The sequence below is a fragment of the Schistosoma mansoni genome, chromosome 3 (assembly GCF_000237925.1).
Source record: "Schistosoma mansoni strain Puerto Rico chromosome 3, complete genome".
Lineage (NCBI taxonomy): Eukaryota > Metazoa > Platyhelminthes > Trematoda > Strigeidida > Schistosomatidae > Schistosoma > Schistosoma mansoni.
This window is the reverse complement of record NC_031497.1, coordinates 25,741,641-25,756,630: the sequence shown is the minus strand read 5'-3', so window position 1 is coordinate 25,756,630 and position 14,990 is coordinate 25,741,641. Positions and strand designations below refer to the sequence as shown.

The following is a 14,990-nucleotide window of genomic DNA, read 5'->3' as shown; positions in this document are numbered from 1 at the left end:
AAAGTTGAAGGTACTACAGAATGTTTTGAGGATATATACACTTCATGCATACCTATTGGTTGACAGACGTAGGGAATAAATCCATGAATGAGAAACGAATTTGTAACGTAAGTCAAACGAATAGGCTTTTATGTCACCCAATATAACTGCGTAGCTGTTGAGCTCACTACATTGATGAGGATGTGTGAAACAAAAGTCTTATTTCACTTTGCATGTGCTCTAGTGACAGATGAAACGTAAAAATACAAGTTTGAACACGAGTTGGGCTTAGTACCCTTTGGGGTCCAGCATGATTTCGGTTAAATGTATATCCTATTTACTTCACATTCTGGAGTCAAATCATGTTGATACAATATGGATAATACAAATCAGGGTCGAATTGTAAATAGGATGTGTCTATTTCAGATATACTAATCCTGGACGGCAGGCAATCTTTAAAAGACTGCATTTTGATGGTACTCCGACTTAGATAACAATGTGACTTAGTTCTTAATAGCGTGAAGTGGATATGAGTTAGTATGCAGATCACTAATCCTGGCGATGTATGTCGGCGGTTGGAGGCTTTTTTCAGCTAGATGAGGACGTCGTGACCTCCTCACTTATGTTGGCGTCACACCTCGAGTTTCATGCGTGATTTCCAACGCTCTTTCGTCGTATTCATTTTCTACGGCCAATTTGATGATCACGTAGAATGAACGTAACGTTATTACAGAAATGTATTGTAAGGATAGGTAACAGAAACTGAGTGAGACTGCTGCAGTGTGTGTTAGTCCACGACGTGCAGCTGATTGATGTGGGTCGGTTGTCCTTGATTTTGATGAGGATCGACGAACTTTTGATACTTAGAGACGCGACTGTCGGATTATTTGAATACGACTCAAAGACATTTCACTGGCTCTACAAGTACATTGACAAGTATTTACCATTATAAGCGTATAAATAGTGCTAAAGGTTACGCGTCACTTATGTGTGACGGAATAAAAGGAAGGATAAGAATAACTTTTTTGTCCTAAAGTTAAATACAAAGTATAAACAAACTTTCAGATATTGAGATCATAACGACGATGCTTGTGCCTTTCTAATGATAGTTATGGTAGTTCTCAAAGTGTCGGTCGCGTACATTGGAATTTTTTGACCTTCGTATTAAAAATTTTGACTTTGATGATGACTGACAATCCATCTAAGCTTAAGATATTGTTCGACTGTGGTAATGTTACCCTTGATTTGCCAGTATGTACCTCGATAAATGTATCAGATCCTCCTTGTTTGCCAGTGATCCTTTTCAGATGTGTAAAAACTTCTTGGAGTACTCCACAATATTGGAGTAGATTCTAATGGATTATTCTATGTACATTTCCGGATGCTTTATCAATAATCAAGAACGTCGATGTGAAGTGATGAGTCCTGTTTTATTTCCTGTTCAACAGTGACTCATGGTATCGCAATTCGGTTGGCACATGAACATCAGTAATGCCTATTTCACTTGAATTTAATACGAATAAATCGATTATAGTCTAGCATATGAGCACTGATGTTACCAACACACTTATCAATCAACTGATAACTTTAGAAACTTCAACTTCCAAACCTGCTTCGTCTCCCGATATTTTACTTCTGGGCCCTATTGTGTTTGTTCTGATCATTTCGCAGTTTGAATCAAGATGTTTTGGGACTGTACCTAAAGCAAACCGTACGACGGTAGGGAACGAATAATTTTATTAATTGGATACAAATTGAAAATATCTGAAAATTCAAAGAATCAGGACCAAAACGCACCATATTTTAATTTTCGTCTCTTTATGACAGAAATATATCTATAAAAATGGCTTATCGTAGGTTAAGTGCTCTACGTTTCTTCAAAAATAATGAGAAACACCTCTTGTTATAGTCTTCCAGAGTTTGTTTCGCCTTTGAACTTTTTCTTAAGAGAACTTTGGACATCGTCGCGATGTCCAGGCGTGTTGTTTTAAGTCTTGTGCTTCCAAATGACATAGAGACGTTAGCTAGGAGAGTATGACTATATGTATCTAGAGGTTTCCTTGCGTGGCTGGTGTAAGGGAAAGAAAACGTTGAAAATTCTTCTACAACATTTCATTATATAATGCTGTCATTTATTTGTTTGTTCCCCCAGTCTTGTATTTCAGCCTTTATTTAGGTCTCTTTTTAACCACGAATTGCATTCTTCAGCCCTCCTTGTCTGAGCTTTTGTTATTTGGTATCATCGGCTGTATCATTTGAGGTGCTTTATACTTTTGATTTAAATTTTTTTCTCTTTCTTAAACTAGGACCGTTTAAAGTCAACACAGAATTTGTGAGTTTATATACCTTAATACGAGTCACTCAGAAACGCTTTGCAAGCTATACAGGAGAACGTAGTCTGAGCTTGTCAAATAAAATCTGGTTTTTCATTTTTGCATTATAAACGAATATTGGTATTTCGTTCGTTACTAATATGACATGTAAAAAACCGCTTGTGGCAACTGGTAACGGTCCCAAAAGAACCAGATTGAACACCCAGTACTGCAACCGATTCCTGGGTGTGTTTGATGCTATATACTTTGTCACTTGGTTGATTCAGTAAAAATCAAAAGAGTCCAGATAAGTACGTGGCTCTCACCATACGAACGATCTAAATCGGGCATGAGATTGCAGAAACTTATTGACCTGAACTCACCGAAGCTTCTGAAATACTGTTTTCGTTGCTTGGCATTGGAACCCAAATATTGGAAATTAGACTGGCAATGATCGAAAGAAAACATATCAAGGGAGAGTTCATAGTGTAAAATGGGGCTAAATGTTAAATGAAGAAACAGGATGAATAATTAGACCCAGATAACTACTCTGTACTTACTTGTATTGCTGGGCAATGTGTACTTACGTCAATTAAAGACCATATTTACTATTGATATTTTATCTTATTTCCCTTAAGCATGTAAATGCCACTAAAGCTTTTCGATAAATCATCATAGCTAGTCATAAATTTAAATGACCAGTTATTAGTGTCAATCTAGTTATTAAGCTATGAGTACCAATCACCATCACAATACGATAATACACGTGAGCAGTAATCAACAGACAAATGGAATAATTGGTTAACACAAGTAAAGATTGATCGACTAAGTTAAAGTGAAAATGAGAATTAATAACGGGATGCGTTTCTTCATTCGGTCTCACCAGTGTATATTTATCGTCCAGTTCGATATTAATATTACTATAATAATAGACTTAGTCTCGAAATTTTAGATTTGTCATGACGTGAAAATCTAGTCTGAAAGATCTTACGCGGAAGTCACATCATTCTCTGCATTGACTCATTATGTCATGACACCAGCACTACGAAATCTAGCATTTCTGAAGAACTCATTCGAGCTTGGAAGTGAGCAATATATTTGATGCAAAAGGCGAGTGGTTATGTGACCACACCTGCATGACCGAGGCATGCAGTTTTGATTAATTGCTCTCGCGTTCACCACTTCTGGCCTCCTCTAAGTGTTACATGTTGAGTGTCAGTCGTGTATTTAGGAACCAATACCACAACAAAACCATAAACTGGAAAATTGATCTTACTGGTGATAGGAGACATGATGATATGTAATCCTATACACAGTATGTCAGACAGAATAATATTACGTAATAACCTAAATTCACTATTTGAGTGGATGCGTAGGTGGTCACTAGAAGCCAACTCTAATAAGAGTGGGCTGATGTGAACAATAGTGACAACTTGTATCACTACATAACATATGAGGTTGCGTCACCAAAAGTAATGGACTATAGAGATTCAGGAATCAATGTTCAAATAAACCTAGAGATTAAACGTCTGAACTCTGTGTTTACTCAGAAACTCCTATCTTGTAAAAGCTCTCTAAGTATGTGGAAACTCTTCAAAGAAAGTGCAGGGGACAGGCAGACTAAAAGCGATAACCAGCTGAATGTTTGTGACTTAAATAAGTCCTTTGTACGTCAGTCATCTGACATCATACTCCCTATATCCAAGGGTTTGAAGAATTGTTATGTTCCCAGTTTCACTGAAAATGATGTCCGAAAATGTCTCCAGTCACTTAATTCATCCCAATGTTTAGGACCTCATGGTATCTCAAACCTCCTTTTTAAAAAATGTGCTGATGTTTTATGTTATCCATTAACGAATATCTTTAACAGATCCTTCTCAACTAATGTCTTACCGAAAATGTGGAGAAAGATAAAAATAATCCTTATACCAAAGAAAGTATCTGGTGATAATAATGTGAAACTTAGACCCATAGCAATAACTTCACCTTTCCCCAAAATAATGGAAAAATTACTGGTACTCCCACTCCAACCTGCAATAAAAGAGCACTGTGATCCATATCAGTTTGCTTACAAACGCAAAAGAAGCACGTTAGATGCCGTTGCTGTTCTGCATCACAATATAGTGTCCGGATTGGAAAAGGATAAGAAGTATGTTCGATGCGCTTTCCTGGACTTTACTTCTATTTTTGATTCTATTCCAAGACACCTCTTACTTAACAAGCTGATCAGCGTCGACACTGATAGCTGGATAACCAATTGGCTATGTTCCTACCTTTCTGGAAGAGAACAGTACACTCTATTTGAAGGAAAGTGTTCAACATCTCTACTGTCTTCTGTAGGTGTGCCACAAGGAGCTGTTCTTTCACCTCTGCTCTTCCCTTTTCTTCTGCATGATCTGCCATCTTCCACAGAAAACACTTTTGTAAAATATGCGGACGATCTCACTGTATGTATTCCGATTTCTACCTCCTTACATCCCATAGAAATGAATGAATTTCTATCTAGTATTGAAAGGTGATCTGTTGGTAATGGTCTCTTGCTTAATCCATCTAAATGTCAAGCTGTTAACTTTAGCTTGAGACATGGATGGAACCTATACACTATTTTGGGATCCCATAATGCTTGTGCCATTGAAGACTCCTTAATAAACACAGTGTCGAAGGCCAAATATCTTGGTGTTACCTTTTCCTCTGATCTTTCTTGGTCTTCTCATGTTTTACTGTTATCGAAAAAAGTTTACCGTTTGACATACTACATAAAGAGGCTGCATGCTCTTGGGATTACTCGCCATTTACTCTTACAATTTGTAAATTCCTGCATATTACCTATTATTCTATATTGTTCTCCATTATTCTTTCCCGGGCTTTTGAGAAAAGACTTTGCTATTTTGTGTAGAGTGCTGAAGGCGGTTTGCAAGGTATGTGGTGAATCTTTTGAAGTCATTATTAATATGCTTGTGGATAGACATCTTAAGTCTTGTAAACTCTTGGCAGGTGTTATCTTATCAGATACTAACCATCCACTTCATTTATATCTTTCTCCTTGTATATCTTCTGTTGAAACGAGACGTAAATACATTAAAATCCATACACGCAAGCAAATCTATAAAAGTTCTGTGATACCTTACCTAGCACATGTACTTTGTGACGAACAGGCTGTTAGAGTTGACCTAGTAAATAACATGTATTCTTAGGCATGTCTTAATTTTGAGAATTTATGCAGACTCGGTTTTTTTAAACCTTTTTTTCTTTTCTGTTTCTTTTTTGTTTTTTTGTTTTGGTAAAAAAACTTGTTGAAGTAACTCGTGCTGAGAATTCTATATTGTACCAGATTATAATATTGAATAAAGCCAATAATAATAATAATAATTGTAACTAGCTGTAATGCTGTCGCTCCCTGAGGTTTTAGAGTTATTTCATTACTTGAAAGAAGTGTCTAGGGTATTGTGCCTGACTTTTGTGAGACAGCACTTGAAGTATGGTATTCAAGCAGCATGTCTTTGTTTCAAGTATGAAGCAGATATGCTAGAACGAATTCAACGGCGAGAAACCAAAGTGGTAAAAGGTATCTCTGGCTGATCTTATGAGGACAGGATAAGACGCTGCAATCTATCTACTTTATCTAACTTCAAGTTAGGGGTGATTTAATACTGGGTTACTGTTTACTGGCAACAACATACCTTATCTTTTTCTTCCATCTGGAACTGATCACCTGAGATAACATTCTAAGAAAGTCCAAAAACTGAGATCAAATCACCTACGTCGGAATTTCCGTTTCTCGCATCAAGTATTGAATTGCTGAAGTTCCACACCAGAAAAAGAGATATGAATGCCTTCTATTGATACATTTGAAGCGAAATCGAATTTTCACTGTACTGCAAATCGGAAGGATTAATATAGGTCGGTCTTACTACTAAAGAAGACTGAGGACTGAACCTCACAGCTGGATGGTCAGAAGACAATGGGTTAAACCTTAATCTGTCGAAATGTTCTGTCATGGACTTTATACATTATTTAACACAAAGCAATTACACCCCCTATGTAAACCTTCTCCCTGATTGCTCCTCATAGCGTGATTGCGGGCTTGTGACCACAGTGAGCTTAAACACTAACTTAATTACATGGCGAGATGTAGTCTAAGCAAATGTAATTCTCTTTTTTTGTACATAGACAACTTGGGCGCAATTATATCGGAGCTGTTCCTAACACTGTTCAAAGCGTACGCACGACCGACTCTCGAAGTCACAATGTTATTTCTTTTCCCTCTTCAAAAGAGACACAAATCTCTCAGACCAAGTACAGAGATGGGAAACTAAGTGGGTGATAGGTCTAAGACACGAATTTCATGAGCACAAACTCCGGCACCTGGGATTAGTCTCGTTGAGCTACAGGAGAATAAAGGGTGTCTGCAAATATTATGAAATATACTAGGGATACTAAGCCACAACAACATGAACACCTTGCCAAAACGTCATAACATGTCCCTAGAGTCAATCCTTAATGGATTGAACATTAACGAGTAAACATTCATGCACTCTCACACTTTTTCTCATTCGGAGTTGCCCCTATATGGGATATTCTCCTAGCGGAGGCAACAATATTCCACCCTCAGAGGATAGCTCTAGGATGAAACTTCACAAACACACACTCGTCGACGAACTACCATCCTTCTCTCGGACCTGGTGTGTCTGATGCATGTCTAGAAATTGATCATGGTTATCATTACCGCATAAACAGCAACTACTTCCTATCTTGCTTATTGTCATCATTGTTCCCCTCTTATTCTTTTAATTCCATCTTAAACATTACCTGTTATTTAAATTATTCATTTATTTTTGAACCAATTGTCTTCTCTTAGCACTAGAATTATCACTTCATTATTTTAACGTTGCAGTCCACCAACAACTCGCCTGGAAATATAGTAGTTGTTGGTATCCAGGATCCTCACTGTCCTGAGACAAACGCGCTCACTCAAACAACAAGATGAACAAATCTAAAAATAAGCGCCAAACCGATTAGAACTAGTGGATTTGAGTGGCTAAATGGTTCAAATGGTTGTGGACGGAATAGAAGAAGCTTTCGCTTAACGGGCTTCCGTATCTTATCGATAAATTCGTCTCCAATCCGAAAAGCTTATTCAGTTACGCAGCTTTTCTTCGACAAGGCGAAAGTGAAGTTTACCAACTGCTAGGTCCTAATGGCCCGACCAATAACGACGGTGATGCTGCCAACCTTTTGGCTGAACAATACTCACAGACATTCCAGACGACCCACATCAACTATACTGACGAAAGCTTCGCCTGCACCTATACAGGACTTTCCGAAGTGGACGTTAGTGCTGACCTGGTGTTCCGTAAACTGCAGCACCTAAGAAAAGACACTTCTCCCAGTCCGGATATGGTTCATTCTGCTGTATTGAGGGAAGCAGATTCAATCCTGGCAACACCACTTAGCGTGATGTTTACACACTCGCTAAGCAGAGGCAAACTACCGGAAATTTGGAAGCTGGCTCATATCACACCAATTTTCAAAGGAGCTCGACGCAGTGAACCCTCAAGCTACCGACCGGTGGCCCTTCTCTCCATACCTTCCAAAATTATGGAATCTCTAATATACGACGGTATACAAAAATACTTATCATCCTTAAAGTTCTTCTCACCTCAACAGCATGGTTTCAGAAAAGGTCATTCTTGTATGACCAATCTGCTGACTGCTGTGGATAGATGTACAACCATCCTTGATCGCAAGGGGAAGGTTGACGTCATTTACCTTGATTTCTCAAAAGCTTTTGATAGGGTCAACCATGTATGTCTTATCAATAAGCTTAGACGATTGGGCATCAAATCCCCTTTCATTGACTGGCTCACTTCATAACTAGAAAACCGACATTTTAAGGTAAGGGTTAACTTCACTCTTTCTCAGGCTATGGAATGTCTTAGTGGGGTCCCCCAGGGCTCAATACTAGGACCTCTTCTCCTCTTGATTTACATTAACGATCTTCCTCAACAAGTTTCATCTGACTTATTGCTTTTTGCTGATGATGTGAAACTTTGGAGAGAGGTACGTAACCATAAGGATATACTAGTTCTTCAGGAGGATCTGACCCGACTTCAAAGTTGAGCAGACGACAACGGACTTACCTTCAACACTTCAAAGTGCAAAGTAGTCCATCTGGGACATGTTGCAGACTATAGTTACAACTTAGGTAACTGCTTTCTAGAAGTTTCCTAAGTCGAAAAAGATTTAGGAGTGTTGGCACCCTACAACCTGAAGTCGTATGCGAACTGTGACAAAAACGCCTTTCAAGCAAACCATGCACTGATAACATTGAAGCGCATTTTTGGCCAGTTTGACGGTAGAACCTTCCACATATTCTTCAACAGTTTTATTCGTCACTATTTAGAGTACGGAAACATAGTATTTCCTCCCTTCCTCCAAAAGGATAAGGACATTCTGAAACGTATGCAACGTCGATACAGGAAATCAGTTCGGGGGCTCAAATTCAAACCTCACGAAGAGCCCATCCAATCACTTAACCTTTACCCGTTGGAGCACAGGCGTCTTAGAGGTGACCTTCTTATGACTTACAGTATCCTTAATGCTTCTTGTCATTCCCTTCAACATCTTCTTAAGCTGTCACAACACTAACCTAAGAGGTAACACTCAGAAACTGGGGACCCAACATAACAGAACAGACTGCAGACACATTTTCTACTCCGTAAGAGTTGTCAAGTGCTGGGATTCGCTGCCGACTGAGCTAGTCCAAGCGACTTCTCAGGAGCCCTTTAAGAGGAAACTTGACTTATTCTTAAGGACTAAGGATAACTTATTATGATTTACCAAATTCTTTTTTTCCTCTATTATCGGTAATATACCTAGGTTCTTACCTGGAGGTATTGGTGATCCACTGCTACTAGACACGGAAGCCCGTTAAGCGAAAGCTTCTTCTATTCCGTCATCAACCATTTGAGTCTAGTAGCAGTGGATCATCGACTACGACTAACTATTGAACATTGGCAGATACTTGGAACCTTACTGGACTAAGAAGATGCGAGCGCAAAGAAATTAATCGGTTTATACAAGCTCGTGGCAAAGATATTAGAGACATTGGAAATGAGATGTAATAAATGAAGTTACAAGGTTAGGGTCATGGCGCTGGCGCATGTTTGGTTTAACTAAGGTGGAAATATCTTTGCTGAAATGTGCGTTTGTTTTGAGGTCGGTTTTCGCAATAATAATAGTAAGTGACTACTATTTATCTTCATGAAACGTATTTAGTCTTGCAGTAGTCTTCTTCCTGACCATGCTGCTGACGCTTTTAAACCCCCGGAGGAACCTTACGCTGGTTGGGTTGATAAGATTACCCGAATATCCTTTCAGGGATTTTGCAAATGGGATTGTATCTACTTTACTTTTATCGCAAACTACGGTTATATCTTTGAAAACAGCCTTGTCTTCTTCCCGGGTTTTCCTATGTTAATAGGCTTACTAGGTCGTATGGCTTTAAGAGTTAGTGTACATTCTCTAAGTTTATCTTCTGCAATCCTTTTGTGTGGGTTTTTGTCAAACTTCGTTTTAAATCTAGCCTCCACAGTTTTTTTATATCGCCTAGGAGTTATGGTACTGGGTTCGGTGAAGGTCAGTTTTCTTGCTTCGTTACTATTTTCTTGCAATCCAGCTACAGTGTTCTTTTCGTCACTTTACTCTGAGTCATTGTTTTTCTTTTTTACCATTTCTGGATTATATTTTATGTATATCGACAGAATCTTATTGTCTTCTTTGTTAATCGCATTTTCTGTTATGTGCAGAAGCAATGGGTTGCTAAACATAGGATATTTAGGTTACTTCATGGTAGTTCGTTCAAACTTCCAGGTTCTAATATGGGTAGATGAAGTCCACAAAACCAGGAAGTCCTTCATATCTTTCTTGCTCTTGTCTATCAAGTGGTGGGTGAACGTTGTTTTTTTCTTCATGCCACGCCTTATTTTACTCTTCTTATGCTCGCTCCCTTTCTTATTGTTTCAAACCTACGGGTACTATTTGTATTGTTCTCACGCGCGATCGTTTCACACCATATTTCCATCAAAAATTCCTGTACCACTGCTTAACTATGGTCTGGATCATGGTTTCTCAATACCAGTTCGCCTTACAAACGAATCTAGTTCTCCGCATTTACCAGTTTGGTGTTCGTTTGCACCACCATTCTCATATTCCCACATCCAAAAGAGTCAGTGGGATGTCGGATTGTGGGGATATTACCAGCTACGGCAAATTCCAAATTTTATTTTGTCCTTACCTGTTGTTACTTTATGCTTTATATGTGCGATTACGTTTTACCGAAGAGCCCCAAAAGCATATAGAACATTTGGGCTATATGCAGAATGCGAAATGGACCGTATCATGGTGCCGTATGTATTCCATATGCTGTTTCTGTGCTCTTACGGGGTTCTTCACATAAACGTTCAAGTGAGTTATGCTTTTACTTTTAATTTTTTACACACATTTTGGTATCTGATATCACAATATATGTGATTGTTTTGGTTATGTAATTTAGTTATTTAAATACCCACTATATGTTCTTTAACGCGGATAGGATTTTTCGCCTAGCAGTTGTAACTTAATAATCAATGAGATTCACAAATATCATTCCACTCATTACTTTCAGTGGAAATTTTTGTGGGTAGTTAATTATTCTTACCATATAGCTCACTTGACAGTCATAAAGTTACTCGAGTTTTGTAGTTAGGTAAGCAATATTATGAGCTTGTTATTGAAGTATTTTATGATTTCAAAGTATATTAGAGTACTTATTGGCAAGTAAATTTTTGCTGAAGAGCACTTTTAGTTATTAAAATTTGTTTGATTATATCACAAACGTCACTTGACACAATGAATTAAAAAAAATTGTGCTATCGAAACTAGTGACTCATTGTCTAGTAGATTCAGTACCCTGGAGGTGATTGGGCTTTATAGTATGGTTATTCGTCAGTTAAGACGAAATGTCGAACGAACAATTCTATCATAATCGCCTCAGAGTCCAAACTCCTTACTAGATACCTTTCAGATGTCTATATATTATTACTGAGGCTAGTGATGTTAGCAGCTCATAATCTAACACATATAAATGCTCAGGGTTGTAGAGATTATTGGGTTTCATTGAAATTATGAACCAACCAATGCTGAAACACTGTTGAGAACCTCAAAGCAATGAACAGCTGTTCCGTCCTAATACAGGACTCCTCAGTAGCGCGTATCCACGACCCCGGATGCGGCAATCGAACCCAAGACCTTCAGTCTCTCACTCAGATGCTTAATCACTAGGCTACTGAGTGGACATCCAACGGTGCTGATGTCTAACTCTAATCAATCCACGATATTGCGCAAATTCTCGGAGTTCTGGTGAGAAGCTGTGGCTATTGGAGTCCGACCATATAGGGTATGAGGCACTTGTCTACCGAAGACAACGAAAGATCATTGCGTAATATCGTGGATCGATTAGAGTTAGACATCAGCACCGTTGGATGTCCACTCAGTAGCCTAGTGATTAAGCATCTGGGTGAGAGACTGAAGGTCTTGGGTTCGATTGCCGCATCCGGGGTCGTGGATACACGCTACTGAGGAGTCCTGTATTAGGACGGAACAGCTGTTCATTGCTTTGAGGTTCTCAACGGCGATTCAGCATTGATTGGTTCATAATTTCAATGAAACATGCAAACGTAGTTGCTCAGAAAACTTAATGTGCTCTGGTGCTGCCGAGAGTGGGGAGGGGCCGCCCTCTCTTTCGAAATGCTCTCACACGGCCACGCGTATACAGCCTCTGCCAGGGAAGTCCTAGTCACTGCCTTCTCACACCACGGGTGCTGTTTACGAAATTGAGAGGACGAAAAGCGAATGTCTGGCGCTTTAACCGGGTTGGTGGACACGGCGAGTCCACCTAGGGGAGTTGGAAAACCCTGATTCAAAACCAATGGCGCACATAGTCTCCAGTATCCTGAGGGTACAAATGGCGTATGAACTAATTGTTGGTCACCGTCTAGCATGAGACTGCATCTCCTCACGATGCTCCACTGCCTTGTGGATTAGACCTTTAGGTCAAAGGCTCGGGGTGTGGCCCTCTAAGGAAACCACCTGCTTCGATTCGGGCACCTGAGCAGTATCACAGCCCTCACAGAAATCAAATGAGATTTGTGTGGCGCACATATATCTAGTACCCCTTTGTACCAATATTTGTGTTTAAATAAAAAAATAAAAAAACCTAAGCGTGGTAAGATTCTGTCCGCTGTTAACCCATTGAAGCTGATAGAACGGAATAATTAAAATATTTGGTATGTTCTGTTCTGCTGCTTAAACTAAAGGTAATGTTTATCTTGTTCATTTATTTTGTAACCATAATCCCTAGCTGAAAAAATGCAGTTAGTTGGTCAGGTCACTTGTAAAGTGTATATAAATGGTTATATTTACTTGTACACATATCAACTAGGAAGTTTTTCATTGACTGAATCAGGCTCGCAACTCCTATGTATTCATGCTCACTTATTTTTCTGTTTTGTAGGTGTTAACACGTATGATCTTTTCATCCTGTCCTATTATCTACTGGTATTGTGCTTATCTTCTTTGTGAAACGTTGCCTAATTTCGAGCCATTAATGATGAATAAGTTTAGTAGTAATTCTCTGGTCAATATTAGAAATGAATTATATTATTACTTAAAAGATATTTATAAAGCTCTAAATCCTTTACAATATCATTTAGTAAAACATCGTATTGTGCTTTGTTATTTCTTGGGTTATGCTACTATAGGCTGTATTTTACATCCTAATTTTTTGCCATGGACATAGTACTAAATTGTTACATAGTGTATTTTGTGTATATGTTTGTGTTTGTGACCCTTTCTATTTTGTATCCGATTGGATTTCTTTTTCATCAACCGATTACATAACCTTGTCTTTAAATCCGCTACATCTTTTACTCCTGTTGATCTTCTAACTCTACTGTTTTAAAGAGAATATTGTTATTTTAATAGTTGAGATCATGAGTCAATTGAAGCTAGACCATCATGGAAAACCTGGAAGCACTAGATGACCGTGGTACTCCTCAGCAGTGCGGATCCACGATCCCTCCTCGCAAGATTCGAACCCAGGACCCATCGGTCTCGCACGCGAACGCTAAACCCCTAGACCACTGAGCTGGCATCCAACGGTGTTAATGTCTAACTTCGACTAATCCACGAATTTGAGCGACACATCCACCATTGTCTTCAGTATATTAGACTGAACAACAACCATTCGTTTGGTACTGATTTTATTTTTAACTACAAAACTTATGGATTAGTGTAAAGCTTTGATAAAGAACTAATTAGAGATAAATATTTCTTCACTGAACTTGTGTTTTTGATGGTTAAGATTGATTGATAGTTATATGCTAGAATTAATGGTAAGAATCCAGAATAAAGGGGTAGTGGTGTTACGGTTGCTAATAGTCAGATTAGTAAATTATTCTATAGTTGGAACTCAAATCTTATCACTGTTTGAACATTAATAAAGCTATATAAGCGTGAAAAATTAAAAGGGTTATTCGATTACAATCATAGTCACCATGTCAGAGAAAGGTTCACCTCACTATTAATTATGCTGAATTGATAACTAATTTCATCAGTTAGTGACTTGACGAATTAGTGTTATTTCTTAGTATATCTGCCCCTAGCTTTCTTCCAACGTTATCCTTTACCAACTATGGCCGCATTTCAAGGCAAAACTTCTCAGCAAGCGTTGTACTTGTATCCCAATAAACTATATGTATGAAACAGTGGAATTATAACAGACGTTTATGTCTATTGATTTGCATTAGTTGTTTGAGTCTTCCTATTGATGTTTAGTACTGCAGTTGATCAGTCTTTTTGGTATATGTGTACCCATATGCGGATCGCCTGTTCACTCTAGACATCGCGTTATCCACTTTGCGACTGAGTCCAGACAGCCACTAGCTTGTGCAGTGTTGTAAAGTTTAAATAATTTTTATTGGTTGTTTAAATCTTCCCACTGGGTCCGAGTTCCTGAGTGAACATCGACTCTGGGATGCAGTTACATCTAACTGACGAGTCCCAAATAGGACTAAACGTGCTTCGCTACTAGACACCATCCATCTCCGTTTATGCGTTTACGTATTTTGAGATGGAGAAAGAAACGTTTAGCTCAGGAAGACAATCTTAATGGAGTTGCGTTCTCTGAGCCGAGTAGTTCAATTCTGGAACTCTTATCGTTTTTCTAGACAATGTGTAGTTGATTTTCAGATTAAGGTTAGCTGTTTTAATTTTTTCAAATGACTCGGAGTTCGGCCTGTCGATTTTAAAAATGATTGGTTATTGTCGACGCTTGTTACGTAATTGTCTAAGTATACTCAAGATACGCCTCTCCACTGAAACACTAATGTGCACAACTCAATGAAGTTTTGGTTTTTTTAACGTTCGCGATATGTTTACAAAAAGAAGTGGTATACTATTATGAACAATAACTGTATGAACTGAACTACTAAGTGCTTCTAGTGAAAAATGTAGGAAGTTGATCAAATATTGAGAGGTGTCTTTGGAGGTTACACACTAGAATAGGCGTTTCAGTGGAAATCATGAAGATTGTAACATGATGAAAGGCCAGGATGTTAGTCGACCATCTGTGTTGGTGATAATAAGTTCGTCATAATTTCT

At 38.5% G+C, this 14,990-nt stretch overlaps 1 protein-coding gene across 1 annotated transcript; it reads left to right on the top strand.

Moving 5' to 3' along the window:
- Positions 1-1,521: 1,521 nt before the first annotated feature.
- Smp_177040 (hypothetical protein) lies at positions 1,522-13,669 on the top strand (the record flags this gene model as incomplete). Its single annotated transcript, XM_018799779.1, has 4 exons — positions 1,522-1,698; positions 9,570-10,131; positions 10,186-10,757; positions 12,844-13,669. The coding sequence occupies 4 exons, from the start codon at positions 1,522-1,524 to the stop codon at positions 13,126-13,128; spliced, it is 1,596 nt and encodes a 531-aa protein (XP_018651534.1). The 3' UTR covers positions 13,129-13,669.
- Positions 13,670-14,990: the final 1,321 nt, after the last annotated feature.